The sequence below is a fragment of the Neomonachus schauinslandi genome, chromosome 14, assembly GCF_002201575.2.
Source record: "Neomonachus schauinslandi chromosome 14, ASM220157v2, whole genome shotgun sequence".
Classification (NCBI taxonomy): domain Eukaryota; kingdom Metazoa; phylum Chordata; class Mammalia; order Carnivora; family Phocidae; genus Neomonachus; species Neomonachus schauinslandi.
Genome location: NC_058416.1, coordinates 44,207,767 through 44,235,691, shown reverse-complemented (window position 1 = coordinate 44,235,691; position 27,925 = coordinate 44,207,767). Strand labels below are relative to the sequence as shown.

Below are 27,925 nucleotides of genomic sequence, written 5' to 3'. Positions count from 1 at the left end.
GATGGGCAAAGATCACATAAAAGAAGACAGGATACAGTGGCATCCAGAGGTGAGCAGACAAAGCAGGTGCTCATTTGATTTAAAAAAAAAAAAAAAAATGGCTGCAGGGGCACCTGAGTGGTGCAATTGGTTAAGCATCCAGCTCTTGGTTTGGTTCACGTCGTGATCTCAGGGCCGTGAGACTGAGCCCTGCGTCAGGCTCCCTGCTCCACATGGAGTCTCTTTGGGAGTCTCTCTTCCTCCCCATCTCCCTCTGCCCCTCCCCATGGCCCTCTCTTTCTCTCTCTCAAATAAATAAATAGATCTTTTTAAAAAATGGTTGCCATCCTCATCAAAAGTGGAGGAAGTAAATCAATGAGTGATTTTTTTTTTTAAAGAAAACAATTCTATTTTCCTGAGTATGTGATTGACTATAAAGAGAAAGTCCTTCCATGTTATAAGTGGCTTTGCTTCAGCTCAGGTATACAAAGATCCCCTGGGAGAAAATACAATTTCAATACAGCAACATCACAATCAGGATGAACAGCTTGATTTTGGAGGAAAAGAACATACTTTCTCATTAGAGAGACTCCAGAGAAAAGAATTATGTCAATCTAGTCTAGTTGCAAAACTTCAGATGCCACAAAATATACTTAGTTTGAAAAAAAAAAGCAAGATGAAATCTCCTTAGAAATACCAAAGCACGGGGGCGCCTGGGTGGCTCAGTCGTTAAGCGTCTGCCTTCGGCTCGGGTCATGATCCCAGGGTCCTGGGATCGAGCCCCGTATCGGGCTCCCTGCTCCCGTGGGAGGCCTGCTTCTCCCTCTCCCACTCCCCCTGCTTGTGTTCCCTCTCTGGCTGTCTTTCTCCCTGTCAAAAAAAAAAAAAAAAAAAAAAAGAAATATCAAAGCACGATGCCAGGTTGCTTATGAGTTTCTGAAGCAATTGTCTGAGAAAAAGCAATAAGGTGGCTTTACTTTGCCTCAAATCAGAAGCTTGTAGCTACTACGTTTCACCTTCACACACACGTATGAGGGTTAAAACAAAACCTGGGTCTAACATTAGCAGAAGAAAATATTAAAAGTAGCTATTTGTTTTTTGGCTATGTTGCCATTGATAATAGCATGTAGGATCTGAATAGAACCCCGATCTATGGGAAGTCTACATCACTGACCAAAAGAACATACTTTCAGGCTAAGTAGGTTGGGTATCAGTCCTACAAGAGCCTGGATTGGTGACAACGAGTTCTGAGAAGGTGGGTTTATAGCTATATGAGTCTTTCCTATGCTAGCTATGATAATTCATATATTAGCTATGATAATTCTTAGCTTAGATGCTAATGTTGAACCTTAAACTAAATTCAGATACCACTACTTATTTAGTGTAAATCAGAAAGAAACTAGTAGAAATCAGGAAAAAATGTCTACTTAGAGGTATGAAAGAAAAGTCAAACAAGTTTCTGTTTAAGGTAATCATGTAAAAATACTATCAATAAAAAACCCAACAAATTATTAGTCTTGGCAAAGCCATCTTGATAAAGAAAAACAAAGCTGGAGGCATCATGCTCCCTGATTTCAAACTATATTACAAAGCTAAACAGTACAGTATTTGCATAAAAACAGACATATAGCTCAATGGAACAGAATAGAGAGCCCAGAAATAAACCCACGCTTATATGGCTAATTTACGACAAAGGAGACAAGAATATACAATGGAAAAAGATAGTCTCTTCAACAAATGGTGTTGGGAAAACTGGACAGCCTCATGCAAAAGAATGAAACTGGACTACTACCTTACACCATACACAAAAATTGACTCAAAATGGATTAAAGACCTAAATATGAGACCTGAAACTATAAAACTAGAAGGAAGTGTAGGGTAGTAAGCTCCCTGATATATATCTTGGATGATGTTTAAAATCTAACACCAAAAGCAAAAGCAACAAAAGAAAAATAAACAAGTGGGACTGCATCAAACTGAAAACCTTCTGCACAGCAAAGGAAACCATCAACAAAATGAAAAGGCAACCTACTGAATAGGAGAAAATATTTTCAAATCAGACATCTGATAAGGGGCTAATATCCAAAATAAATAAAGAACTCAAACAATTCGGGCGCCTGGGTGGCTCAGTCAGTTAAGCGGTCTGACTTCAACTCAGGTCATGATCCCAGGGGCGTGGGATCAAGTCCCACATCGGGCTCCCTGCTCAGTGGGGAGTCTGCTTCTCCCTCTCCCTCTGCCCCTCCCTCCTGCTCATGCCCTCTCTCTCTCTCTCAAATAAATAAGTAAAATCTTTAAAAAAAGAACTCAATTCAATAGCAAAAAACCCCCAAACAATCCGATTAAAAAATTGGAAGATCTGAATAGACATTTTTCCAAAGACATAGAGATGGCCAACAGACATATGAAAAGATGTTCTACATCTTTAATCCTCAGGGAAATGCAAATCAAAACCACAGTGAGATATCACCTCGCACCTGTTAGAATGGCTATCTCTCAAAAAGTCTAGAAATAACAAGTGTTGGCAAGGATGTGGAGGAAAGGGAGCCCTTGTTCCCTATTAGTAGGAAAATGAATTGGTACAGCCACTATGGAAAGCAGTATTAAGGTTCCTCAAAAAATTAAAAATAGAATTACTATATGATTCAGCAATTCCACTTCTGAGTATTTATCTAAAGAAAATGAAAACATTGCTTCAAAAAGATACATGTACCCCTATGTCCACTGTAGCATTACTTATAGTAGCCAAGAAATGGAAATAACCTAAGTGTCCATCAATGAATGAATAAAGAGTATTACTCAGCAATAAAAAATAATGAAATCTTGCCATTTGCAATATGGATGGACTTTGAAGGTATTAAGCAAATGAAATAAGTCAGACAGAGAAAGGCTAATACTGTATGATCTCTCTTACATGTGGAACCAAAAAAAAAAAAATTTAAGAAAAACCCAAGCTCACAGATAACAGAGAATAGACTGGTAGTTGCCAAAGGTTGGGGGAGGAGGGATGGGGAGAAAAAAGTGAACTGTTTTTGTTTTCTTTTTAGTTTAAATAGATTTATTTAAAAAAATGGTCCTGAATAAAAATGCTCAGGAGTTGTTTAGATAGATTTTTACAGTGTCGGATAAATCCAGGGAACAATTTTAGTTTGGAACAGATGAGACTAAATTTGATTCTGGAAAATCGCAAGAAAAGTAGTAACATAAGTTATTTGGTGGGATCTGTTTGATTTTTCACTAGTTGGCATATTTAAAATATGGGTACATAACTTCACTACGTAACGAGGGATTTTATTAAAGGTGTACATTTCTAACACAGGTTTCATACAAGAATAACATACATCATATTTTAAAAGAGATAAAGGGTAAGTGTTAGTGGTTCAAAGGAGAGGGACCTGGATCATTTTCTCACAAAAATGGCTAAAAAAGCTGGGGTTTCATTTGCCATGAAAATGATCTGGCCGTGCTATGGAAGAAGAGTGAGCCAGTGCCAGGAACACAGCTAGGATGAGTAAGCATAATTTAGGGAGGCAAGTTCTGGCTTAACATATGGAACTTTCCAAGGAGGTGGCTATAAAGTTGAGGGCATGCCTGGAGGAGGATTAGATTCTTTGCCCCCAGAAATATTCAAACACAGTCTATGTAGTCATTTCGCTGGATGCTGAAAAACCAAAAGAAGCATTAGGTATCCGCCCATACACCAACACTATTGAGCACCTACCACATGCGTGTTCCATGCTGTGGAAAGGGGACACCAAGGTAGGTAAGACAGGCAAGGTCCCTGTTTTCATAGAACTTGTAAAACAGCACCCAATGCAGACAATAAACACGAGAACAAATACTAAAACAAGGCAGTTGCTGATTAGGAACATTTCGGTGATGGAAATGAATAAGATGGGGGTGCTGACTTGATTGGCTATGGGGTGCTTGGCTGATTGGCTGCTTTGATCAAAGCAGGTGACATCTGAGCTAAGGCGGGACAGGTGAGAGTTGGGAGAAGAACATCCCAGCTTCTGAAACAGTGAGAGTTGAGAGCTCTGAGCCAGCAAAGGGTTTGGTTTGCTGAGAGACCAGGGGCGACACCGGGAAGCACTTTGAGGGAAGGGAGGGTGAGGCCGTGGAGGCAGGCAGAGCTACACCTCACACAGCTCTGTGCGTCCCAGGGAGAAGTTTTTGTTGAAAAGAATGAGATATAACTGAAACATTTTAAACAAGAGAGTGATATAATTGACTTATATTTTTAAAAAATTAGATGGTGTACAAGATGATCTATACATTCTTTTCTAAAGCTGAGATTCTGACCCTATTAGGATAGGGTCCTCACCACGTCCTCCTGCACGTAGCAAACACTTCTGTATCACACCTTTTGGTATTTGTTCTCTTTAGCACTAACCTTCTACCTGGAGGAAGAGGGCACCAAATTGCAAATTTCAACAGTTGCTGGGGAAAAGTGACCCATTCTTGTGATTTATCCTGAATTGGTCTTCACCATTAGCGCATATTTCCGGTAGATGTATCTGTTCTGCTCTGGTGCTCTGTGCCTGCTAACCCTGCCCCCCTCCCCCGCCCCCAACACACACCATGCCCAGCGCTTCTACCATCAGCTCAGCAATGCCATCACTGACGACCGATTGGGCCCTTTCTTCCGGTCCCAACTCATTATTGTGCAGCATCCTGGAGGGCCCGTCTCTTCTGTCACAATGGACCGTCCTTTTGTACCAGCACCTTGGCCTGAACTCAAGGCCATTTTCTCCCTTACAGTCCATGAGACTCGAGTTGCCTTGAGAACGGGGGTTCTAGCTGGTTCCCGACTATAGCTGGGTATTCACCAGTGTGGCACCTACGATCGTTAAGTCTTTAGAAAATGCTATTGAATGAACGGATACCCTGACCTTGGAGGCACCCTGCCTAGACCAGAGATCCTTTTGGACACCAACTCTCCTCTCTGCACTCAACTGGATCATCCTCCTTCCAATTCCTACACTGTGAAACACGCTGGCTCTGTGCCAGTTAGACTGTCCTAACTGTTTTAACTGGAGTTGGTACTGCCCTTTTTTTTTTTTTAAATCACGCAAGGCCCAAGCTTAAGATTGTTTTCCTGAATTGTGGCTGAGTCTTAGTAATGATAACTCCAAAAAACCTAGTCCTCAGATGTTCTGCATCATTTCCAGAATAACAGTTCACATTCATTGTTCCCTACTACTTGCCAGGCATCATGCTAAGTCTCCTTTAGTCCTCCCTGCCACCCTACATGGAAAACATTGTAATCCCCATTTTACAGGTGAGGAAATTGCAGCACAGAGAGGCTAAGTGACTTGCCCAGGGTCACACAGCTAAAAGTAGATCTGAGATTTTCAAGATTCTTTTGAATATGAAACTTGCATTCTTAACAACTTAGGGGAAAAGATTTATAAAATAAAATTCATAATAATACATCCACATTAGCATAAAGAAATGCATAATTTAATTGGTGTGGTACTGCAAAATGGGTGTTATTATAGAGCTCTCTGTTGTATAACTAGATAGATTTTATTTCCTTTGTCACATATTTTTCCTCTTCACCTCCAAAAATTTTGTCTATTCATAATCTTTACTAGCATATCAGAGCATACTTAAGATTTTTTTGTAACTCTAAAGCATTTTATTTTAACAGAAGAACCCAGGAAAACTAGAAAGGCTTCTTAGAAAATAGCCCAGATCTTATTAGATTTTAAAGGTCTCAAATACAGGGTATGAAAAGAACCTAAGAGTTCTCATACACAACTGAAATGTATATGAGATCAAAAACCATTCAGAGTTTTTAAAATCTGCTCTATTTACAGAGGGTCTCAGGAACCAAAATAAACTCATCCTCCACAGTTCTTTGAGTGACAGTTCTTAAATGTCCAAAAGACAAAATTTTCATTTTTAACCTAACATCAAAGCACACATTCAGATATTTTCTGATTTAAAAAGAAACTTCCTGTAAAAATGACTGATGCTTCTGGTGTTATCTAAAACACATATAAAAATACACATGTACCGGTCTACCTGGAAAACTAGAGAATTACAACCCAGGGCACTAGTCTGGGATAAGGCAGAAGTCCAGATGGAAGTCTTATCGAAAAATAATAAAAATAATAAAATGTTTCTTCAGTAAGATAGTTATCTAAAGGAATCTTGGTTCTAACATTTACACTCACTATCATGAGTAGATTGTGAAATATTATACAATTTATTTAAGACATACAGAGAATCAGAGAAAGTACTAGCAAATTACAAATACAATTTAAGTTATAGTATGTTATTAGTACAAATACAATTTAAGTTATAGTATATTATTATAGTACAAGCCCATCGTAACTGGGGAAAATAATTTCCCACCTTGGAAAAATTAGGAACTCAGTTAAGAATCCAACTTGCAGAAGAGGTTACACATCTATGAACTTGTGAATAGCTTAGGTTTACAAGTCAGTATCCAGACTGATATTACAGCATGGACTTTGCACAGACACAACCAGAGCCTTCCTTCTACACCTAGACCTGCACACGTGAGGTCGGGGGTAAGTTCCTTGCCTACCCAAGCCTCAGCTTTCTCATCTATAAACTTAGAATATCACACCATTACATTTCTCCCAGAGTTCTGTATATACGAATATATTTTCTTTTATAGATTGGAACCCTGTTGTGATACTTCCCTTGTGAACTTTGTTATGAGGCTATGGAATTAGCAAACGACCCAATGATGAGATCTCTGATTCTTCCTCTTTTGCTGCATTCCAGTCTGTAGTCTGCAATGGGTTTTCAATCTATTTATTCACCTTTTTATCCCTCATTCAATAAACACCGAGAGCTTACTATGTGACAAGATCTCCACTGCAAGAGAAATCAGCCTCCGTATTTTATTATAGATGGTTTCATCTATAATATCTTCAGAATTATCTTTCAGAGTAGTTTTTTTTTAAGATTTTATTTATTTATTTGAGAGAGAGAGAGAGCAAGAGTGGGGAGGAGCAGAGGGAGAGGGACAAGCAGACTCTGTGCTGAGCAAGAAGCCTGATGCGGGGCTCGATCCCACAACCCTGAGATCATGACCTGAGCCGAAATCAAGAGTCGGAGGCTGAACTGACTGAGTCACCCAGGCACCCCTCAGAATAGGGTTTAATATCTAGAGTGATTTAAAAATAGGCCACAATTGGAAGCAATTAAGAAACTGTTCTTCTGTTTTTACTTTATTTTCCTGAAGAGTCATAAGCCATTGGCTATTTCTACTCATGGAAAACAATTGATTTTCACAACACATATATGTATATATTTCTGTGATGTTCTAAGACATTTCCTTTAATCATTATAAACATAATCCATTTTAACAGTAATTGAGTGTTTTGAATGTATGGCAACAGCAAACTAGAATGATGAAAGTACGAATATAGAGGGAATTGGCAAACTACTGCTTGTGGACCAATCCGGCCCAATATTTGTTTTTGTAAATAAAGTTTTATTGAACACAGCCAGGTCTGTTTGTTTACATATACTCTATGGCTGTTCATGTGATACGTTGGCAGGGTTGAGTAGCTGTGATAGAAATGGTATGGTCTACAAAACCTAAAATATTTTCTATCTAATCTTTTACAGACAAGGTTTGTGTACTCTTGCTTCATAGTAAAGGTATTATAGAATTTCCATGCCAATTTTGAGTACTGACACAAAAATCAAAAAGGAATTAAAGGAGGTATTTAGTTGTATATTTATTTCCCTTTAGACTTGTGCCCAATGCATATCAGTGGTAGGATACATGCTACACATTTGAGTAGACAAATTCTCTAACAAGCGGTCCTTGCTGGGCTAATGGGCCATGCTGTTTCCCTACTGATATAATAAAAATTCCAAGTGTTGTCCCGTCCACGGAACAAATGCCCACAAAAACTGCGTAATCGTCCTTTCTTTTAGGAGCTGGGGATTATAGTTTGTGTCTATTTTTTGTTGTTGTTGGAAATACTGTGACATTCTATAGTTCTGTAAACACTACAGCTTGTTTCATTGAAAATGACCGTTACAAGTAAAATAGAAAAAAAAGAATTATTACCTGTATGCTGTTCTTCAATCCAGACTTGTAAATACATGAAGAGGAGAAGCCCTGCTACTCCAAAAATGAGCACCGAGAGGAAGACTTGTTTGGGGTTCATGACCATTTCAGATGGCTGCCTTTCTCCTCATTTCTGAAGACCACATGATTTGTTTTTCCGTAGAGCTTTGGTCCTGTCTTGTTCTATTAAGCACTCCTTCCATGAAGTAACCTAGAATTTTTTAAAAATCCACATTGTACCTTGCTGATGACATTTCTTTCCCAATACAACATAAATATGCAGCATATCAATGCTAGTGAAGACATAGGTGAACTGGAACACTCTGAAGACAGAAGGGACTGTAGGAGATTGTCCCTAGAATGGCAATGTTCTATCATAAACTTAGCAATGTATTATCCTACCATTAATAAGTAACACCCTCACATTTAATTAGGTGCAATATAGCCAGACTTAAGCCACCCTATGCTGGAAAGAGTAAAGCAGGTTCGGGTTACCTTAAAATGATTGCGAGGGGAAAGAAGACTATCAGAGTAGATTGTTGAAGGAGTTTTGAAAAACATGTTTATAGAATAAAGGGGGAAAATCACTTCCTGACTGAAAAATATATAAAAATGGAGGGTTCAATCTATCATTTCCCTCTCATGTAAAAGTAATAGATTTCTCCAACTGAAAGGGTACATTTACAATCCCTCCAATGCACAAAAGGATAAATATTAAAAGGTCAGATTTAAAGGGCTTCTCCCATAAGAACATGGGAGTACAGAAATCAACCTCAGATTACAGAAAACTACCTCCGTAATGAAAGGCTTAAAGAAATATTGAAATGACTTTGTTTTAGAACAATCTCATTTAGTGTAATCTTACCCTTTTACTTTTTGTAAGTCACATCCACGTTCGAGAATCTAATGAAAATGCAAACCCTCTTAGACAAATATAAACACACACAAAATCTTGCATAAAGAGCAGGATGCTTAGCTATTGTCACTGGAACCCAAGTTAAGAAGCCCTGCTTCCCATGAACTGCCACGCAAATACGCAGTCACCTGCATGGTGAGCTCAGATAGTCCTGCTAATGAGGCCAAGGTCATGGCTTTTATCTAACACTGCCAAAGACCTTGGCTCTGTTCTTTGGCCACAGACCACACCTCCTTTTCGGATGAGCTGAATGTTTTCTCACTGTGAGGATATCACATGCACTGCTGTGTCTAAAAATGATCTCTCTTTTTTCTCCAAATGTGCCTCAAAAACTTCTGGGAGAATATTGATTTAGCCTTTTTAAGAGGTGTTTGGTGAGGGCCCCTGAGTGACTCAGTCAGTTGAGCATCTGCCTTCGTCTCAGGTCATGATCCCAGGGTCCTGAGATGAATCCCGCATTGGGCTCCCTGCTCAGCAGAGAGTCTGCTTCTCCCTCTCCCTCTGCCCCTCTACACACTTGTGCTTTTTCTCTCAAATAAATAAACTAAATCTTAAAAAAAACCACAAATCCAACAAATAGTTAAAAGTATATATGCAGAACAACAAAAGAAGTCATGATATAAATAATTTTTTCTTTATATTTTAATTATTACCCAGAAGGGGCCAGAGAAGAGCAGTGATTGTTAGAATTACCTGAGGAGTTTTCTAGAATCCACTTGTCTGAGTCACCTGAGGAAGGGGCCACAGTTTTTCATGAGGGCTTTTGAGCATTTCAAGCATTTTCTTGATTTTGCTAGTAGAGTAAGTTTTTAAATAAGTAGAAGAACTGAGAGTATCATCATACTGTTATTTGATGGGTGGTGCTTTGCTCTTATATTGATTCAAAGCTAAAATCTTATGGGCTTTCCAAACATATGCAACAAAGAACATTTCCTGAGAGAGAGCTGCAATCTGAGGTGTTCCAAGATTGGGTCCCTCAAGGGAAACTACAAGAAGCCAGCTTTCTCTTGTCTTGATGCTGCAGTTAAACAACGAACAGACATAATTCCTGGGTGCACAGGAAGATTCAGTTAGGAGAAACCAGTTAAACAAAATCCAGTACTAACAGAGAAATAGCTGTTTACAAGAAGAAAGAGACTTTTACAATCTGTCTACATAATTAAAATTTATCTCAGAAGAAAGAGGATAGAAGAAAATGCATAAATCAGAACAGAGCCACGAACCTGTGGGAATAGTAGATGTGAAAAGCCAGAAGAGAGACTCCTTGAGGGTTTGCAGAGGAAAATTATTACCTACGATGCTGGAAAGAGATGAAGAATTTGCCCTTCCTTTCTTCAGGAGATGTTGCTCTACTCTGACATATCCTCCTGGGTAAGAAGTCAGGAGAAAAGCCATAATTGTTATTATGGCAGATGTGAGTAGGATTGAGTGATTAAAGCCACAAGGCAGAAAGGCAATCTGGTGTAAAACGAAGAGATACGTTTGATTTTCTCCCATCTCAGTCCATTAACCCAACGTTGGCATTAGGAAATGGCTCTCATTAAACAAAGGTGAGGCAGGAGGAGCAGTATTGCTTTAAGCAAAGCTGAAGGTCAGTTGTGATGGGAAAACACACCTATTTGGAGATCATACATCTACCTCTACGCCTGCAGGCAAAGTGCAGACTACTGGAGATTGAAATTACTTGGAATAATGCTATTTTATGTACAAGCATTATACATTTCCATGGTCAGAGGCTTCCTGTATTGCATTCAACTCCTTCCTCTCCCCTGTCATAAACACAGTACCTTGAACCTAACCGGTACTCAACAGCGTGCATTGCACTGAACTGAATTCAGAGCTCCAATAACAAAATACAGGCAAAGTAACTAATTTTCTAGTTGTACTTGTAAATCCTTAGTCCTAACTTCCAAATGGAGAAATATGGACTATTAAAATCCTGAAAGAGGAATCTATGTGGCTTTGTTAGAAAAAATATATATTTATTTTATTCACATATCCTATTGATTTATCCCAAACTAACACAAAAAGATATGTAAAAACAATTGTTTTACTACATTATCTCTTTTCCAACGCTTTAAAATCATTCAAGATGTTCAACATCATTAATCCTCAGGGAAAAGCAAATCAAAACCACAATGAGATATCACGTCAAGCCTGTTAGAATGGCCACCATTAAAAAGATAAGAGATAACAAATGCAGGTATGGATGGGGAGACAAGGGATCTGTCCACACTGTTGGTGGGACAGTAAACTGGTGCAGCCACTTAAGGAAAACTGCATGGAGGCTCCTCAAACAATTAAAAACAGAACTACCCCATGATCCCACAATTCCACTTCTGGGTAAATGAAAAAACTTTGTCAAAGAGACATCTGCACCCCCACGTTCATAGCAGTGTTATTTACAATAGCCAAGACATGGAAATAACCTCTGTCCACTGATGGATGAATGGATTAAAAATATTACAACATATTCTTCTTCTTATTTTTTTTTTAAAGATTTTATTTATTTATTTGACAGAGAGAAACACAGCGAGAGAGGGAACACAAGCAGGCGGAGTGGGAGAGAGAGAGAAGCAGGCTTCCCTCTGAGCAGGGAGCCCGATGTGGGGCTCGATCCCAGGACCCTGGGATCATGACCTGAGCCGAAGGCAGACGCTTAACGACTGAGCCACCCAGGTGCCCCCTTATTATTCTTTTTTAAAAAGATTTTATTTATTTATTTGACAGAGAGAGCGAGCGCGCACGCACAAACAGGGGGAGCGACAGGCAGAGGGAGAGGGAGAAGCAGGCTCCCCGCGGAGCAGTGAGCCCGATGCGGGACTCCCGGGGCTTGATGCGGGGCTCCTGGGGCTCAATCCCAGGACTCTGGGATCATGACCTTGGCTGAAGGCAGGCACTTAACCGACTAAGCCACCCAGGTGCCCCTATTCTTATTATTTTTAAGGTGCTGTGCATCTTAAACCTACACAGTGCTGTATGTTAGTTATGTCTCAATAAAACTCGACAAATTATTTTAAATAACCCTGGTTTCCAATAGAAGAATTTTAGGACCTTAGTGTGCTAATTATTAGATGGAGGCAATTTATTTTTTTATTTTTAAAAATTTTTTTAGAGATTTTATTTATTTATTTGGAGAGAGAGAGCACCAGTGGAGGAGAGGGGCAGAGGGAAAGAGAGAATTTGACACTTACACGGGGCTCAATCTCACAACCCTGAGATCATGGCCTGAGCTGAAATCAAGAGTTGGACACTTAACTGACTGAGCCCCTGGGGTGCCCCTAGAGGCAATTTATTTAAAAGGAAATTATGAGTTGTCCAGTTGGGCAGAAGTCTACGATTTTAGGGAGGGAGTGATGAAATGTAGAGAGGACGGTTTGGAACAAGTTGGCATAGACCAGTTTGGTGTAGAAGAACCCCCGAGTCAGGAGATCATCCGTCCTTACCCTCCACCTTAGTAGGACCTCAGCAGTCCTTGCCAGTATCTACCTTTTCCTCATACTCTTGAGCGAGTAAGAGACCATCAGGGATGAATTTCTTCAATCTTCCACCTGCCCTCACCAAGTTTACTACCATCTGTCCCCACCCATAATTCTTTGCCTCAATCTCTTCCAGACTACTGTGAAACTCAATTCCATCAATACCACGCCAGCCTGGATCTTATCCTGAACCTCATCCCCCAGTGACGTCCTCTGTAACCCCTCCAGCGACTGCCCTATTGCTGTCATTCCCAGATGAGCCTGAAGAGAGCACTCTGCCCCGATGGTCTCCGGTGCCCATCTCCCAGCCAACTCTCCCCCCCACAGCTGCCCAGGAAGCCAGAAGACGTGAGGAGGCTCACAGGTGGTGTAGGGACTGAAAATTTATAATCCCCTGGGGTTTTATTTTGTTTTGATTTTTCCTATTCTACTTACCTCCTCTATGAATTTCCTGTTTGTATCTCTTCCCCATTTTTCTTATTGATGTGTAGCTCCTTTTGCATTTGGGATGGCGATTCTCTGTCAGTTACAGACATTACAAAAATCCTCTTGTTTGACTTTTTCTTGCCTCCCGTCCTCCCCCACTCCCTTCCCTTGCTGGTGGTGTGGTTGTCTTATTATGAAGAAGTTTTAAATAAAATTTTGTCATTCTTTCCTTCTTGATATATCAGCTAGAGTCTTGAAAGAAAGCACAGGATATACTCAAGCCCATGAAATTGTGGAGAGGTTAGTAATGGGGCAATTTCCAAAGACTGATCAGGGTTCTGGGAAACCAATAAAGGATAGAGTGGTTCCCAAGAGTGAGGAAGAGCAACCACTCCTAGAAGTGAAAACAGAAAGTAGAGAGCTATTCTTGGAGGGGCTGAGAGGAGAGGGCTGGCTGACGAGAGCTGTCATTTATTGCACAGGGAAACAGACAACATGTTGTATTGGGGTGTTGAGGGAACCAGAAACATCACTTGCCCATCCTCAATTTCTTCCTGACCTTAGGACCATGTCAGTGACTCCTGTGTGGCAAACCCCGTTGAAAGCCTGAGGAGATCCTGCCATTTGGGACAACATGGATGAAACTCGAGGGCATTATGCTAAGTGAAAGAAGTCAGAGAAGGACAAATACTGTATGACCTCACTCATATGTGAAATCTAAAAAAGCCCCCCAAACCCCAAAAGCCAGGGAGACTTTTTATGCAGCACATTCTGGTGAGCCTCCCAAATCACAAAGCAGGCTAGGGCATAGTAGAGATGGGAGATAATGAAGTTTGTGTTCTTTATGAATTTTTCAAGATAATATTCCTTATCCTCAAATATTAAAATTATTCTCCTGCATTTCCTTTCAAAAGTTACAAAGTTCTGCTCTTCATATTTAGTAGTTAAATCCACCTGGAATTTATTTTTGTGTACATTGTAAGGCATCTATTCCATATGGATACCATTTGTCCAACTCTTTTAATTAAGGTTATCATTTCACTACTGATTTTTTTAATGCTGATTTTGTTGTATTTCCAATTCTTATATATGTTTGTTACTGCTTCTAGATATTATTCTGTTCTATTGGTCCAATGTCATATGTTTGTACGAACATCTGGGCCTATCTTGGAGGGATGGAAAATGAATCTGATTACTGGTTTAATTTTGTTAATGGTTATTTGTTTATTCATTCTACTTTTTTGAGTCAGCTTTAGAAAATTACATTGCCCACACAATTATCATTTCCTTTTGGTTTCCAAATGTACCGGCATAGAGTTGTACATGGGATTTTATGATTTTAAAGACCTCTCTTTTCCTAATATTATGTATTTGTGTCTTTTCTCTTTTCTTTGATCATTCTTGCTAGAGATTTGTCTGTTTTATTTAAAAGTATATGGCAATTCCTCTTTTTTTTTTTTGGTTCATTTGTTCTCTTTTTCACTGATCTATCTTTATTTCCTTCTTCGTTCTACTTCATTTCTTTAGGGATATCCATTGGGTTTTTTTCAGTCTTTTAATTGAAAATTAATTCATGTATTTTAGATCTTTCTTTTTTATAAAACACACTTATATAAGGCCACGAATTTCCTCCAAAACTACTTCAGCGGCAAATTGCCTTCTTAGGTGTAGTATTTTCATTGTCATTCAGTTCTAAATATCTTGTAATTTAAATTGATTTTGTCTTTTTTTAAATGTTTTTTATCCTCCTTGTGTTAGACTTGGAGTTTTCCTAAAGTTATCTAATTATCTCTGTTCCTTTCTGCTTTCTTTGAATCCATAGGTTTTGTTAGTTAAGCAGTACTTTAAATTAAAAAGTAAAACTTTCTTAGCTATGAATTTTTCTAATAGTTTATAGTTTTCACAGGAACTTCAGCATGCTTTAAACAGACACTGAATTATTTCCTCATCCTGATCATGTTTGAGATTTTCTGTTTAAATTCAATTATTTAAAAGAAATATTTATTATTAATTATTAAGTAAAGTTGCTGGTATCAATTTCTGTGTTCAGTGTTAATTTTTGAGTGCTACACCTTCTTAGTTCACTTTCTTTCTTGTTGAACTACAGCCTTAAATATTTCTTCTAGTGAATATCTGATAGTTAAATTATCTTTGATTCTGTATGTACAAACTTACCTTATTTTTGCCCTCATTCTGAAATGATGGTATGGTTAAATATGAATTGAGGTTAAAAATTATTTTCTCTCAGCACTCTGAAAATTACTAACCATTCTTTTTCTTTCTAAACTATAATCTGGGTTAATTTTTCTGAGCAATTTTTCTAATTTACCCATGTCTCTGTTTTTGTCTAGTGTTTATTCTGTCTATTGTATTCTTTCCAACACTGTATACTTTTATAGTATCCCAATTTCTCTTTCTCCATATCCATTTGTTCTTGTTTCATTTTGGTAGCTAGGATGCAATGGGAAATTACTCAAATAAGAGGGCTGAGAGCTATCAGCAGAAGAGAGAAGAAGGGACAAAAGCAGGGAAGGAATGTGTTTTGTTTTGCAGAACGAACAGTTCCAACCAAGGAGATGCCCAAGTAGGTGTTAACACTGGTAGCCCCTTGCTAAATGAGCCAGTTTGAGGGGCTCCTGGGTGGCTCAGTCAATTGAGCATCTGACTTGATTTCAGCTCAGGGTCTTGATCTCAGGGTCGTGGGATGGAACCTGCCCTGCGTAGGGCTCTGTATTCAGCGGGGAGTCTGCTTGAGATCCTCTCTCTCCCTCTCCCTCTGCCCCTCCTCTCTGCGTGCCTGTGGCTCTTTCTCTCTCAAATAATAAATACATAAATCTTTAAAAAAAATGAGCTCGCTTGAGCTGGACTGGAGCTGAAGACCTGTGCAGAAGCCCCCTCGAGTTGTCCTGAAGTTACCGTTAGCTCATTGTAATATGAAGATCTCCTGCGATGGACAAGTTTTCTGCCATTTTTTAAACACACGATGTAGGCACCAGCACATTGACATGCTAGGCATGCGCAACCGAACTGAAGTGTTTGTGTAAGCTTCCTCTGTCCCCTAAATACACTGCATAAAAGCTTCCTGCACTAACCCCATGGAGAGAGTGTGCTTTGAAAGCAATCTCTGTCTCCTCACTCATAACAAACAACAAAAAGTTCTTTGCTTTCAACATTTCTTTGGGTTGTGGTCAATTTGGTGCACCCCAAGTGGCAAACCTCTCGAGTTTGGTTACATTTTTCTTCTGCTTTTCGCATTTGTGATATTGTTATTCGTAATAGAAAATATATATTGGGTCTTCCCCCCTGTTTCTCACACAGAGCTCCTAAAACCCTTAACATTTCCTCAGAGATGAGTGATAAAGGTGTCTTTTGTTATGTTAACAAGATGACTTTTGCAAAGCCCTTAGATCAAGGATGGGTGCTGGTTGCCAAGGGAACTAACCTTGATGGAGAGTTGGGACTTTCAGGTTTCAACCCTTGACTTCTGGGGAGAGGTGAGATGCTGGTGGTTGAATCAGTCACCGGTGGCCAATAATCTAATCAATCATTCCTATGTAATATTAGAAGCCTCCGTAAAACCCAAAACAACAGGTTCAGAGAGCTTTCAGTTTGGTGAACCAGAATGCATCCATATGAATGTGACACACTCCAGTTCTGTGCGGACAAAAGTTCTTGAGCTTGGGACACTTCCTTGCCTTATGTACTTCATCTGGCTCTTCATCTATGTCCTTTATAATATTCTTTTATAATAAACGAGTAATCTAGTAAGTAAAATGTTTCTCTGAGTTCTGTGAGCCTCCCTAGCAAACTAATGGAACCTGAGAAGGGGGCTGTGGGATCCTCCAATCTATAGCCAATTGATCAGAAGCACAGGTGAGAACCTGAACTTGGGACTGACATCTGAAGTGAAAGGGGGAGGTGAGCAGCAAGAAGGGGAAGTCCTGTAGGACTGAGCCCTTAACCTGTAGGATCTGATGCTATCTCCAGATGGATGGTGTTAGAACTGAGTTAAATTTATGTGATACCTGGTCAGTGGTCATGGAGAACTGGAGAGCTGTTTGGTGGTGTTGGGTAAATCATACATACCAGAAAGTTTTATACACTTTTATTAGAAACTACCCTTTAGGGGCGCCTGGGTGGCTCAGTTGGTTAAACGTCTACCTTTGGCTCCCAGGGTCCTGGGATTGAGCCTGGGTCGGGGGAGGGGGGCGTGTTCCTACTCTGCAGGAAGCCTGCTTCTCCTTCTCCCCTGCTTGTGCTCTCTAGCTCTTGCTCTCTCAAATAAATAAAATCTTAAAAAAAAAAAAAAAAGAAACCATCCTTTACTCTTTGAATATTTTTTTAATTTATTTTTATTTTTTTTTTAAGATTTTATTTATTTATTTGAGACAGAGAGAATGAGAGAGAGAGCACATGAGAGGGGGGGAGGGTCAGAAGGAGAAGCAGACTCCCTGCCGAGCAGGGAGCCCGATGCGGGACTCGATCCAGGGACTCCGGGATCATGACCTGAGCCGAAGGCAGTCGCTTAACCAACTGAGCCACCCAGGCGCCCTACTCTTTGAATATTTTTAAGGTATTTTAAAGTTCTCAGACTGCACAAAAAAACCTAAATTTTGCTTGTAATTTTGCTTGTAAATCTCTTAGCATTAGGTTTATTCATGATCCTGGAATTCTTATGAGTAAGCTCATTTCGGATGGAATAGTTTTTAAATTTTTATTTTCCTTTTTCTCTCTTTCCCCATCTCTCTGTGCCATTGCTTCCTTATCAAATAATTTTGCAGTTGCCTCCAAATTATACCTCAGACTCCTATCCAGAGCTAAGGCTCACCATTGTGGGCTTGGTGTTTTTGACCTAGGGTGATACAGGGGCTGTTGTAAAGCAGTCAATGAGCCTAGCTACCAGCTCCCATATGGGAGCTAAACTCCCAGATAGTCCAGCAGCTTCCACACTCAAAGCCTCACAGACTCCTAATTTGTGCCTATTTCACCAGTTTGCTTGTTTACTTCTGTTCCTGAGTTTGAATCTGGTTTTATATTTTTATTCTTTTTTTTTTTTTAATTTTATCTTCCATTGTCCTGTCCGGGGAACAGACTAGGATACTAAAACATAAACATACTTCCTTCTCTTGACCAGAAATCCCCATGTAAAGTTTTCAGACGTAATTTTATCTGTAAAAATGGGACAATGAAATCTGCACTATATATCTGACGGCTTTAGAAAACAGAATATGTGATCTTTTGGAAAAGTACAAATACAGTATAAAATTATAAAGCATTTTAGTAATCTGGTTTAAGGAAATTAAATTTTTATTTGATGGGTACTGTGGGCCTATAAACTCAAAAAATTTATTGTCTTATCAACCATAATGAAATTAAATTGTGATATGTAGTCAAAAGATATTTAGTCAATTATGGGCAGTGTTTTACTTAAAGAAAAAAAAATGTAGATAGTACCCATCTTATTTAGTTATTGTAAAATGTGTTGAAAACCATAATACTGTAAATCTTGATTGAATTACTCTTAATTGAATGAGAAATGTGACCTTTATTCATATTTATTACTTAATGTTTTTACTATTCTAGAAGTTAAATAACTATTTTAATCCATTTTGTTACTGTGCCATTTCTGAAATTCTATAAGCAATTTCTATATGCTTTCACTCAATCCTTAAAAAAATTTTTAAAGCTATCGTTTTTGAAATTAATTTTAGACTCACATAAAAGTTGCAAAGATAGAGTCCCTGTGTACCCTTTACTCAACTTCCTCCAATGATAACATTTTACATAACCACAGAACAATATATCAAGCCCAGGAGCTTGAGGATAGTACATGTGGAAGGCAGAATAATGCTCCCCCCACCAAAGAGGCACCTACTTATCATCAGGCCTGTGAATATATTACCTTACATGGCAATGGGAATTCATGCAGATGGAATGAAGGTTTTGCTAATCCACTGACCTTAATTTAGGGAGATTAATCTGGATTACCTGGGTGGGCCCAGTGTAATCACAAGGGTCCTTAAAAGTGTAAGAGGGGAGCAGCAGAGGAAGTCAGTGATGTGATGTGAGAAGAACGCAACCAGCCTTTGTTAGCTTTGGAGACGGTGGAGGTGGAGGAAGAGAACCATGAGCGAAGGAATGCAGGTGGCCTCAAAAAGACAAGAAAGAAAATGGATTTTACCTGGAGACTACAGAAAGGAATGGGGACCTGTTGACACTTTGACTTTAGTCTGTGTCACACTTCCAAACACAGGACTGCAAGATCATACATTTGTGCTGTTTAAACCACTAAATTTGCTAAGATCTGTTTTAGCCGCAAAGAAAACTAATACAGTACAACACTTTAATAAAGTAACATTTTAAAAGGAGACAGTTTGTGAAATTGCTATGAATGGGTAGAATAATACTGATCCTTTCAAATGCTTTTCGCATGGTTTCTCAAGTATAGTGTTTTCTGGTCTATTTCGGTGATAGCTCAATTGTTCAATTTTTTGTTCTGTTTTGTCATACAGAACACAGAAACATATTCCTTTACTAGACACTAATTTATAGGTGCTTCCTTATGTATTAGTTACTTTGATTTCCTGTATAATTTAACAGGTACCTTCTACTTTGAGCTGTTGTAATTAAAATTTAATTATAATTTAAGTTTTTAACAAGACAAGGCTTTGCCTTTATATTCTTTGTTTTAGAAGAAGTTTTAAACTCACATTTTATATCCTAGTGTTCAGTGTAGAGTTGTTTGTCTGTTTTTAAGCAACAATAGTCTATCTTTATAGACTACAGGAGACTAAAAGCAAAAGCCCTTGCAAACATTTATTTAATACAACCCTGTGTATTAAAGGGGGATAAAACCCCTTATAGAGATTATTGTTAAATGAATTGTTCATCTCATCCCTCATGTTTACTTGTGCCCCATTCTAAAGTGTTAAATACAGAGAACACAAAAATGTTGTCTTTTACATTTGTTTAAGCATTGTCACAGGAAATTGTAGCATGTATTTACATGCCAGTCAGGAGTCATCAGGATCACATTAAGTAACACAGAGAGAGCCAAATTCTACTTTATTAAAGGGACCTAGGAAGACAAAGGAAGGCCTGGAAACGTTTTTTGGAGTCTTGGTATTTGGCCATGTTGGTAGGAGAACATGGCAGTTTCAGTGGGCCTGTCAGGGATGATGTGAAGCAGTCATCGGCAGGGGATTATGTCGGATAAGGTGAGGGAGTTAGCAAGTCTGATGGAATGACTGAGTGTTAGTGATGAGAGTAGTTAATAACGTAACCTAAGAAGTGCTACCTAACAGATAGTTTCCTGTCCACGACTGGGATCAACCGTGGTATAAGCAATAGAAATGGGTAGGTGACAGGTAAGAAGTGGAATTAAAGAATAAAGTGGGTGTTGGGGTGCCTCCCTAATGTCCATTCTGGTTCTCTGTCTAGAAGCCACTCAGTTTAGAACAGATAGTCCTCGCCTCCAGCTCCAGCCAGGGGCCCGAGATAGTATAATCCTAACAGGAAATTAATCCTATATTCCTAGTCAAAACAGTTCCTAGTCAAAACAGTCCTAGTCAAAACAGGCCACAGGAATGGCCTGGTATATTGGTTTCCTGGGGCCGCCGTAACAAATGACTACAAACTTGGTGGCTTAACACAACAGAAATTTATTCTCTCACACACAGTGCTGGAAGCCAGAAGTCCAAAATCAAGGCGTAGTCAGGGCCATACTCTACCTGGAGGCTCTAGGGAGAATTCTTCCTTGCTTCTTCTGGCTTCGGGTGGCTCCATTCTGTTTCCAATTTCACATAGTCTTCTCCTGTGTGCCTTTTATAAGGATACTTGTCATTGGATTTAGGACCCACCCAGATAAACCAGAATGAGTTTATCTTGAGATCCTTAATTGAGTTTTTCCACGTAAGGTTGCAGGTTCTGGGAGTTAGGATGTAGACATATCTTGTTGGGGTCACCATTCAACCCACTACCCCAGGTAACCCAGCTTTGCCTGGCCACAGTGATTGTGTCGGGGGTGAACTAATCAGAACAAAGCCTAGAGCTCTGGTTGGATGGTCATGGGAAGTGATATTTTTTCTCCCCATGAATGTGAATAAATACTGTTGCTGGAAGCCTTCTGGCTGGCCCTATGAAAGCCAGCCTGAAGAACAAGGCAGCACAAAGGAAGGCAAAGCGGATACCATAAAGAAAACAGAAGAGCTCTGACTGGATCCTGACGGCACTCACTTGACCTCTGAATTTGTAAATTAGGAGAGCCAATAATTTCCTTTATTTTTCAATCTATTACAAAGCAAGTCTAGAACCATGAGAGACGATGGACTCTGAAAAACAAACTGGGGGCTCTAGGGGGGAGGGGGGGGGGGGACGGGTGAGCCTGGTGGTGGGTATTGAGGAGGGCACATTCTGCATGGAGCACTGGGTGTTGTGCACAAACAACGAATCATGGAACACTTCACCTAAAACTAATGATGTAATGTATGGGGATTAACATAAGAATAAAAAAAAAGCAAGTCTAAGTACAGTAAGAGAACTAATAAGCTATATTTTGAGTGTAGCAATTTTTACAGGATGCTCAGAAATAAATGGAAATAAAAGTACTAACATTCATTGAGCAGCTGTTATATTCCAGGCACTATTCCAAACATTTTGTACTGATTATTTAATTTAACTCTCATAATGACCCTCTTATCCTCCCAGACAAGAAATCTGCAGGACAAGCTTCCATACCCACACTGTCTGATGCACAGTTCAGTGAGAAAGGAGTTAAGAGGTGCAGGTGCAGACACACCACAGAGGGCCTTGATGTCAACCACGGTGATCACACTTGCCCTGTGGATATGGAAGGACCAAAGACAGGTCTGAAGGGAGTGGGATGACCAGGTTTGCACTCTGGGAAGATCACTCGATGTGAAGACTGGACTGGTAAGAAAGACCATAGGCATCAGAAAGAATAAGGACAGCCATTGGCCAGGAAATCCCCAGGCAGGGATTGGACTAGATTATATTTCATTCCAAAAATCCTCTGTCTTTTTGTTTATGAACATCCTCTTGTCTTTCATTACTGGAGGCAGTTTATTGTAGCGTAAGTTAATTATGTAGTTACTTTGTATTACATACAAACGATATACTATATCACATACATGCTATGTTACTATGTAGTGTATTGTAATTAAGTATGAAGATTCTGGAGCCTGAATGCCTGGGGGCAAATCACAGTTTGAGGATTTCCTAGTTCTGTGACACAGCTTATTATGTAAACTTTGTGTGCCTCAGTTTCCCCACATCTAAACTGGGGATAATAAAAATATCTACCATACGAAGTTGCTGTGAAATAATACATGTAAAATATTTAGAAGAATGCTTGGCTCATAGAAATGCTCCAGAATATTAAGATGTTAATACCTTTACCTTCTACATGCCCAGAACAGGGACCCGTGTGCTGTAGTTAATCGATAAATATTTGTTGAAAGATTGGGTATTTTTACTTTAAAAAGCAGTCTGTTTTTGCTGTTAGAGAGGTTTATTCTTTCAATTCCAGCCAATTCAATCCAATCAATAAACATCCACTAGGTTCAAATACAGGTAAAGCTCCGTGCCAGACACTGTATGCAAAGCCAAAATGTGTAAAGTTTAATCTCTGATCTTCATCAGAGAATATTTGAACCTATCTCCTCATAACTTGCACAAGTTGGTTCTGGTAGAGCCTTCTAGAACAACTCATAACAAATCTGTTCTCCTTTACATGACAGACTTTCCAATTATTGAAAACAATTATCCTGCCTAATCTTTTTTACTCCAGGATAAACAATAAGTATACACAATTCCTTCAGCCATTCCTTACAGGATGGGGTGTAGGAGCATTCAATCAACTTAATCATCCTCCTCCAGACACATCTGAGTTTGTTAATGCTTTTCTTTAAATGCAGGGCTCAGAAGTAGATACAATAATCTGAGCATGATTGAATGGATGGATAGTGTTATGAGGATTTGTACTATAAAAATAATAGCTAAACTTGAGTGCATCCACAGATAAAATGGGAGAATAAAACAGGTTATAGGTTAGAGCCTTAGGGGTTTCCTTTGGTCCAAATAAAAGTGGAATAGAAAGACCTTCTAAAAAAATTCAAAGGAAAGGATTGGAAAATAAGAAATGTCATAAAGAATGTACAATTACAAAACCAAGGCAGAATATTATTATATGGTAGGCAGTAAATAAAATATTCATTTAATAAATACACATAAGGAAAGGGTTTAAGAAAGAGTAGGAATAAGAATTAACTATAAAATATGGTCCTTCCCAAAAGTGGAAAAAGATGAGACCAGAAAAGATGATTTGGTCAATGTGGAAATTACTGAGAGAAGATCAAAAAGGACCAAAGGATTTTGAGGAGAGGAACTGCAAGATGAGAATTTACTATTCCAACCATTAGTTTGAAATGTCAGAAAAGAACAAGTATACGGACTTCAGTGCACAGTAGGGAAGGATAGTTGTTATACATACAAATGTTATTCATATACTCTTGAATAATAGTGAATAACACCCTTAAACAATAATGAAGTACTTTGGGTATTATGTAAATAAGCCATATATGCTAATTTAAATTTTTTTTTCTGTTTCAGTGGCAGCAAGACATGAGTTTTTCATGTTGACTACTAGAGGGAGTTGCTTTTCAGGGAGACAGTCCAATGTATACAGGAAGTACATAATCTAGTGAGTTTGGTGGGTCATTATGATTGGAAAAGTGATATAATCCCCAAATAGGATAATGCAGGAGAGACAGACAAAAAGGGGGGAAGGAAAGAGAGAATTTTAAAAGCTTCCTAGTGACATATCTTTTTCCAAAAATCTCAAAAAAAAAAAAAAAAAAGCAAACAAAACCTGGCAGCATTTAAGAGGCAAGAGGCAATAGAACATTAGGAAGGCATTTTGATCTTTACATTTACTTCTTATGAGTAAGCAGTAGTTCCAACTAGTATGTTAGCTATAACAGAAAATGGAATAGATTAAACTGGTTTTGAAATGTTAGTTTTTACACTAAAATAGCAATATTTGTACTTAACTAATGTCAAATATTTAAGACTACTTCTAGTACAAAAATTCTTGTAATAAATAATTTAGACAAAGTTTGGCATTGCTCTATATTTAACAAATTGTCTAGATATATTTTCTCTCTTTTTTTAAGATTTATTTATTTATTTGACAGGGGAGAGGCACTGGAGGAGGGAGAGGGACAAGCAGACTCTTGCTGAGCACAGAGCCCTCAATCTCAGGACCCTGAGATCAAGTCCTGAGCCGAAGCCAAGAGTCGGAGGGACACTTAACTGAATGCGCCACCCAGGCGCCCATAGATGTATTTTCAAGCAAATATTTTTATGGTAAGACAAAAAAGATAGATAAATACTATTAACTGGTTACCATTTAGACAAAACATCTTTTATATATCATCATGTCATCACCTGTATATTACATTATTTTCTAAATCCCCTCCTTCTGCCTATCACAGTAACAATAAAATCCTTGTAAAGGTATTATATTTATTTATAGATTATCCTGCTTCCTTATGTCAGGTATACTGGGTAGTTATTTCTGTAAATGATTAATTAGCTAGACAGTCAATATCTATTTGGAAGATTGATTTTTTGATTTTTTTCCTTCATTATATGTTACTGGACATCTGATGTGTTGCTTTTGTATAATGTCTCTTATAGAAAGGATAATATTGTTACCTTAAAATAGGAAATTCTATGGCTAACATAAAGCTCTCTAAAACACTAGAAACATATGTATTTTCTAAAAGGAATATGTTTTGTTTCTTACAGATAGTAAAGTTTGTAAGCCAAGCACTCATGGCTAGCTCCAAGCAATCTCATGCAAATATTTATTAAATTCTCCTATGTGCTCCCTCTCTCTCCTCTTGTTTCACATTCTAGCCCATCTGTGCTTAGCCTGCAACCATTTAATAGAGAAATAACATGAACAAAAACAGCAGAGGTGCTAATCTACAAATCTTGCTTTAAAAAAGGAAAATAAATCTGCAAAAATATCTACTGACAAAAATCATATAGTAGACTCTTAAGGCATTTTCAAAGAACACGCCACAAAAATAGTGCTCATATTACAGTATCAAAGTGACTGCCTAAGGTAGTTATTGAAATAAGTACAGATACATTGGGAAGCCTGAAGTGATGCCAACGAAGCAAAGCAGGAATTATATATAACTGAAAATTAGCATTTCATCAAAAAGCAGGAAATACAACAAAACACGTAAAAAAAAACCTCAAGGACAGTACAAAATTAAGAATAATTAGTGCCGCTTTTAATACTAGTATTGTACTGGTTGATTTTAATTAATTTAGTTAATTAATCAAGGAAGAGGATTACAACTTAAATAAGGGCAGACTGGACTCATGTATTCCCTCTTCAAACTCCTCTAAAATAAAAGCAAAGAAACTAGGAAAAAAAATATGTACAAAGATATAAATTAGGAAAGAGGAGATGATTACAAGATAGAGAAAAAATAAATTTTTAGAAAATGAAATGCAGAAAGAAGAGGGATAGCTAACTTAAAAAATCATAAATGCTGAGGTCAATGTGTTTTCATAGATACCGACAAGAAATAAGATGCTATGTGCTATCAAACCTAGGAAAGGTGCACTATGTTCTCCAGAAGAGGAAAAGCAAGACAGAAGGTACTGGATAACTGGAAAAGAAGCAAGGCAGAGAACAGGGGAAAAAAACAAAGCAAAACTAACTAAACAATGACAACAAACTCAAATGAACTATTTTATATCCTTAGAGAGAAAAAAAAAATATTAGTTCCATCAAAGCAAGACAGGACTCTGTATTTAATAAAAAGAAAAGAAACTCTTGCAAATGAAAAATATAGCAAAATGAAATCCCAACCTATAGGTTAGAAGATAGGTTAGGATGCCTTCTCAGAAGGCAGAGTAAAAGGACAAAAAGATGGAAAATTGGACAAGAAAAAAAAAGCCAGGAAATATGATTCATCTAAGAGATTCAATATCTGAATAAAGGAGTTCCAGACAGAGAGAACTGAGAAAACAGAAGGAAGGGACCATTAGCGATACAATTCAAGAAAATTTCAGGGAACTGAAGGATATGAATTTACAGACTTAAAGGGATCTCTGAGGGAGATCATACTGACATTTCAGAACACTAGGAATAAAGAAGATTCCATGTGTTGTCAGAGAGAAACAAACGGATCACATCCAAGGGATCAAGAATCAGAATGACAGACTTGTTGACAGCAACACTGGAATCCAAAATAAGGCAATGGAATAAGAATGACTTCAAAACTCTCAAGGAAAATAATTTTCACTTAAAATTCTTAAATGCTACCAAATTCTATCAAAGTCTCAATCAAAGGTGTGGATAGGACAAATATTTTCAGACAAGTTCTCAAAAAAGTTTACCTCTCCAGAAACTACAGGAGGAACTGATGAAGCAAGGGATTAAGATAAGAAGAAGAAATGGGATACAGAAAACTGTAGGTCCAGAAAAGGAGACAGATGACATGAGAGAAGTTTCTGGTTAGTAGTGAAAGGATGAAAGCTGTGTAACAGGTGTAGAGGGTAAGCAGTTCAAACTAGAGCAGAACAGAGGCTTGGGGGAAACTTTTTAGAAAGATAAAACTAGTAGACTGGATGATTTGTCTGAACATCTAGAGAGGATACTTACACAATGATGAAGACTTTGACCAAATCAGTGATAAAAACTTAGAACATTAAGCAAATGAAAGAGCAAGACACTATTAACTACAGGGAGAACAGAAAATGTAGGAAAGGAAAAAAATAGATTGAGCTGCATGGCTAGGTGTGGAAAACATATACACGGCCATGATAAAGAATGCAGTGAATATGTATGTAAACAAAATGCTATCACGGGCGCCTGGGTGGCTCAGTTGGTTAAGCGACTGCCTTCGGCTCAGGTCATGATCCTGGAGTCCCAGGATCGAGTCCCGCATCGGGCTCCCTGCTCGGCAGGGAGTCTGCTTCTCCCTCTGACCCTCCTCCCTCTCATGTTCTCTGTCTCTCATTCTCTCTCTCTCAAATAAAGAAATAAAATCTTTAAAAAAAAATGCTATCACTACACTGAGAGAATAGGAGGATTGGGAGGTCAAGGACCAATATGTGTGGTAAAATGAGGAGGGAAAAAGACTAGGAAAGACTCTTCTATCATGGTGGAAAGTCAATGAATAAAGCCTAAAACTAAAATATTAAGTTCTAGAATGTAGATATTGTTTAGAGACAAGGAAGTAAATACCAAAATACAGAAGTTCACATGACTCATAATAGGCAGAACCAGAATCCAAATTTAGCTTGTCTGCCTCCAAATTACATTCTTTCCACTAAACTTAAATTGTATTTCCTCAAATACAATGATGGCAAAATTGTGAGACTTATTAAAATTTGCTCAAAATGAGCTTTTTTTTTTTTTAGATTATTTATTTATTTATTTGACAGAGAGAGACACAGCGAGAGAGGGAACACAAGCAGGGGGATTGGGAGAGGGAGAAGCAGGCTTCCCGCCGAGCAGAGAGCCCGATGTGGGCTCGATCCCAGGACTCTGGGACCATGACCTGAGCCGAAGGCAGATGCTCAATAACTGAGCCACCCAGGCACCCCCAAAATGAGCTCATTTACTTTTTTATTACCAAAAGTTACTGAAAGTCAGAGCTGAGTAAACTGAAAACCTAAGTAAGATATAAGGGGCTATTTGTCTTAACAAAATATCCTTTTTCCAACATGGGCAGATACTTTTACATCATTTACCCACATCTTAGGAACTTACAAAAGTAGATATCAAAACTGAAATACTATGATGATCTGTTAATTGGTCATCCAGGCAACTACAGAGAACTTCCTTTATATGGCTACAAGTTATTTCCTTCTTGCTATTGCAAAATATGTCCTCTGCATTCCTGACCATATCATACCATTGACCTGTTGACCATTCTGAAAAGTCTCACATCTCTGGCTCCTATGACGATCATTGCTTGTTCACATTTAACAATCTCACCCATTTCCTTT

General features: G+C 38.5%; 1 protein-coding gene across 1 annotated transcript in view; it reads right to left on the bottom strand.

Moving 5' to 3' along the window:
- CHST9 (carbohydrate sulfotransferase 9) overlaps nucleotides 1-27,925 on the bottom strand; it is a 244,300-nt gene that overhangs the window by 188,539 nt on the left and 27,836 nt on the right. The window contains exons 2-3 of the mRNA XM_021686272.2: nucleotides 8,285-8,399; nucleotides 8,045-8,167 (exon numbers count right to left, since the gene is read on the bottom strand). Of these exons, the coding sequence (XP_021541947.2) occupies nucleotides 8,045-8,167; nucleotides 8,285-8,399 (238 nt within the window). The remainder of the gene's footprint in view (nucleotides 1-8,044; nucleotides 8,168-8,284; nucleotides 8,400-27,925) is intronic.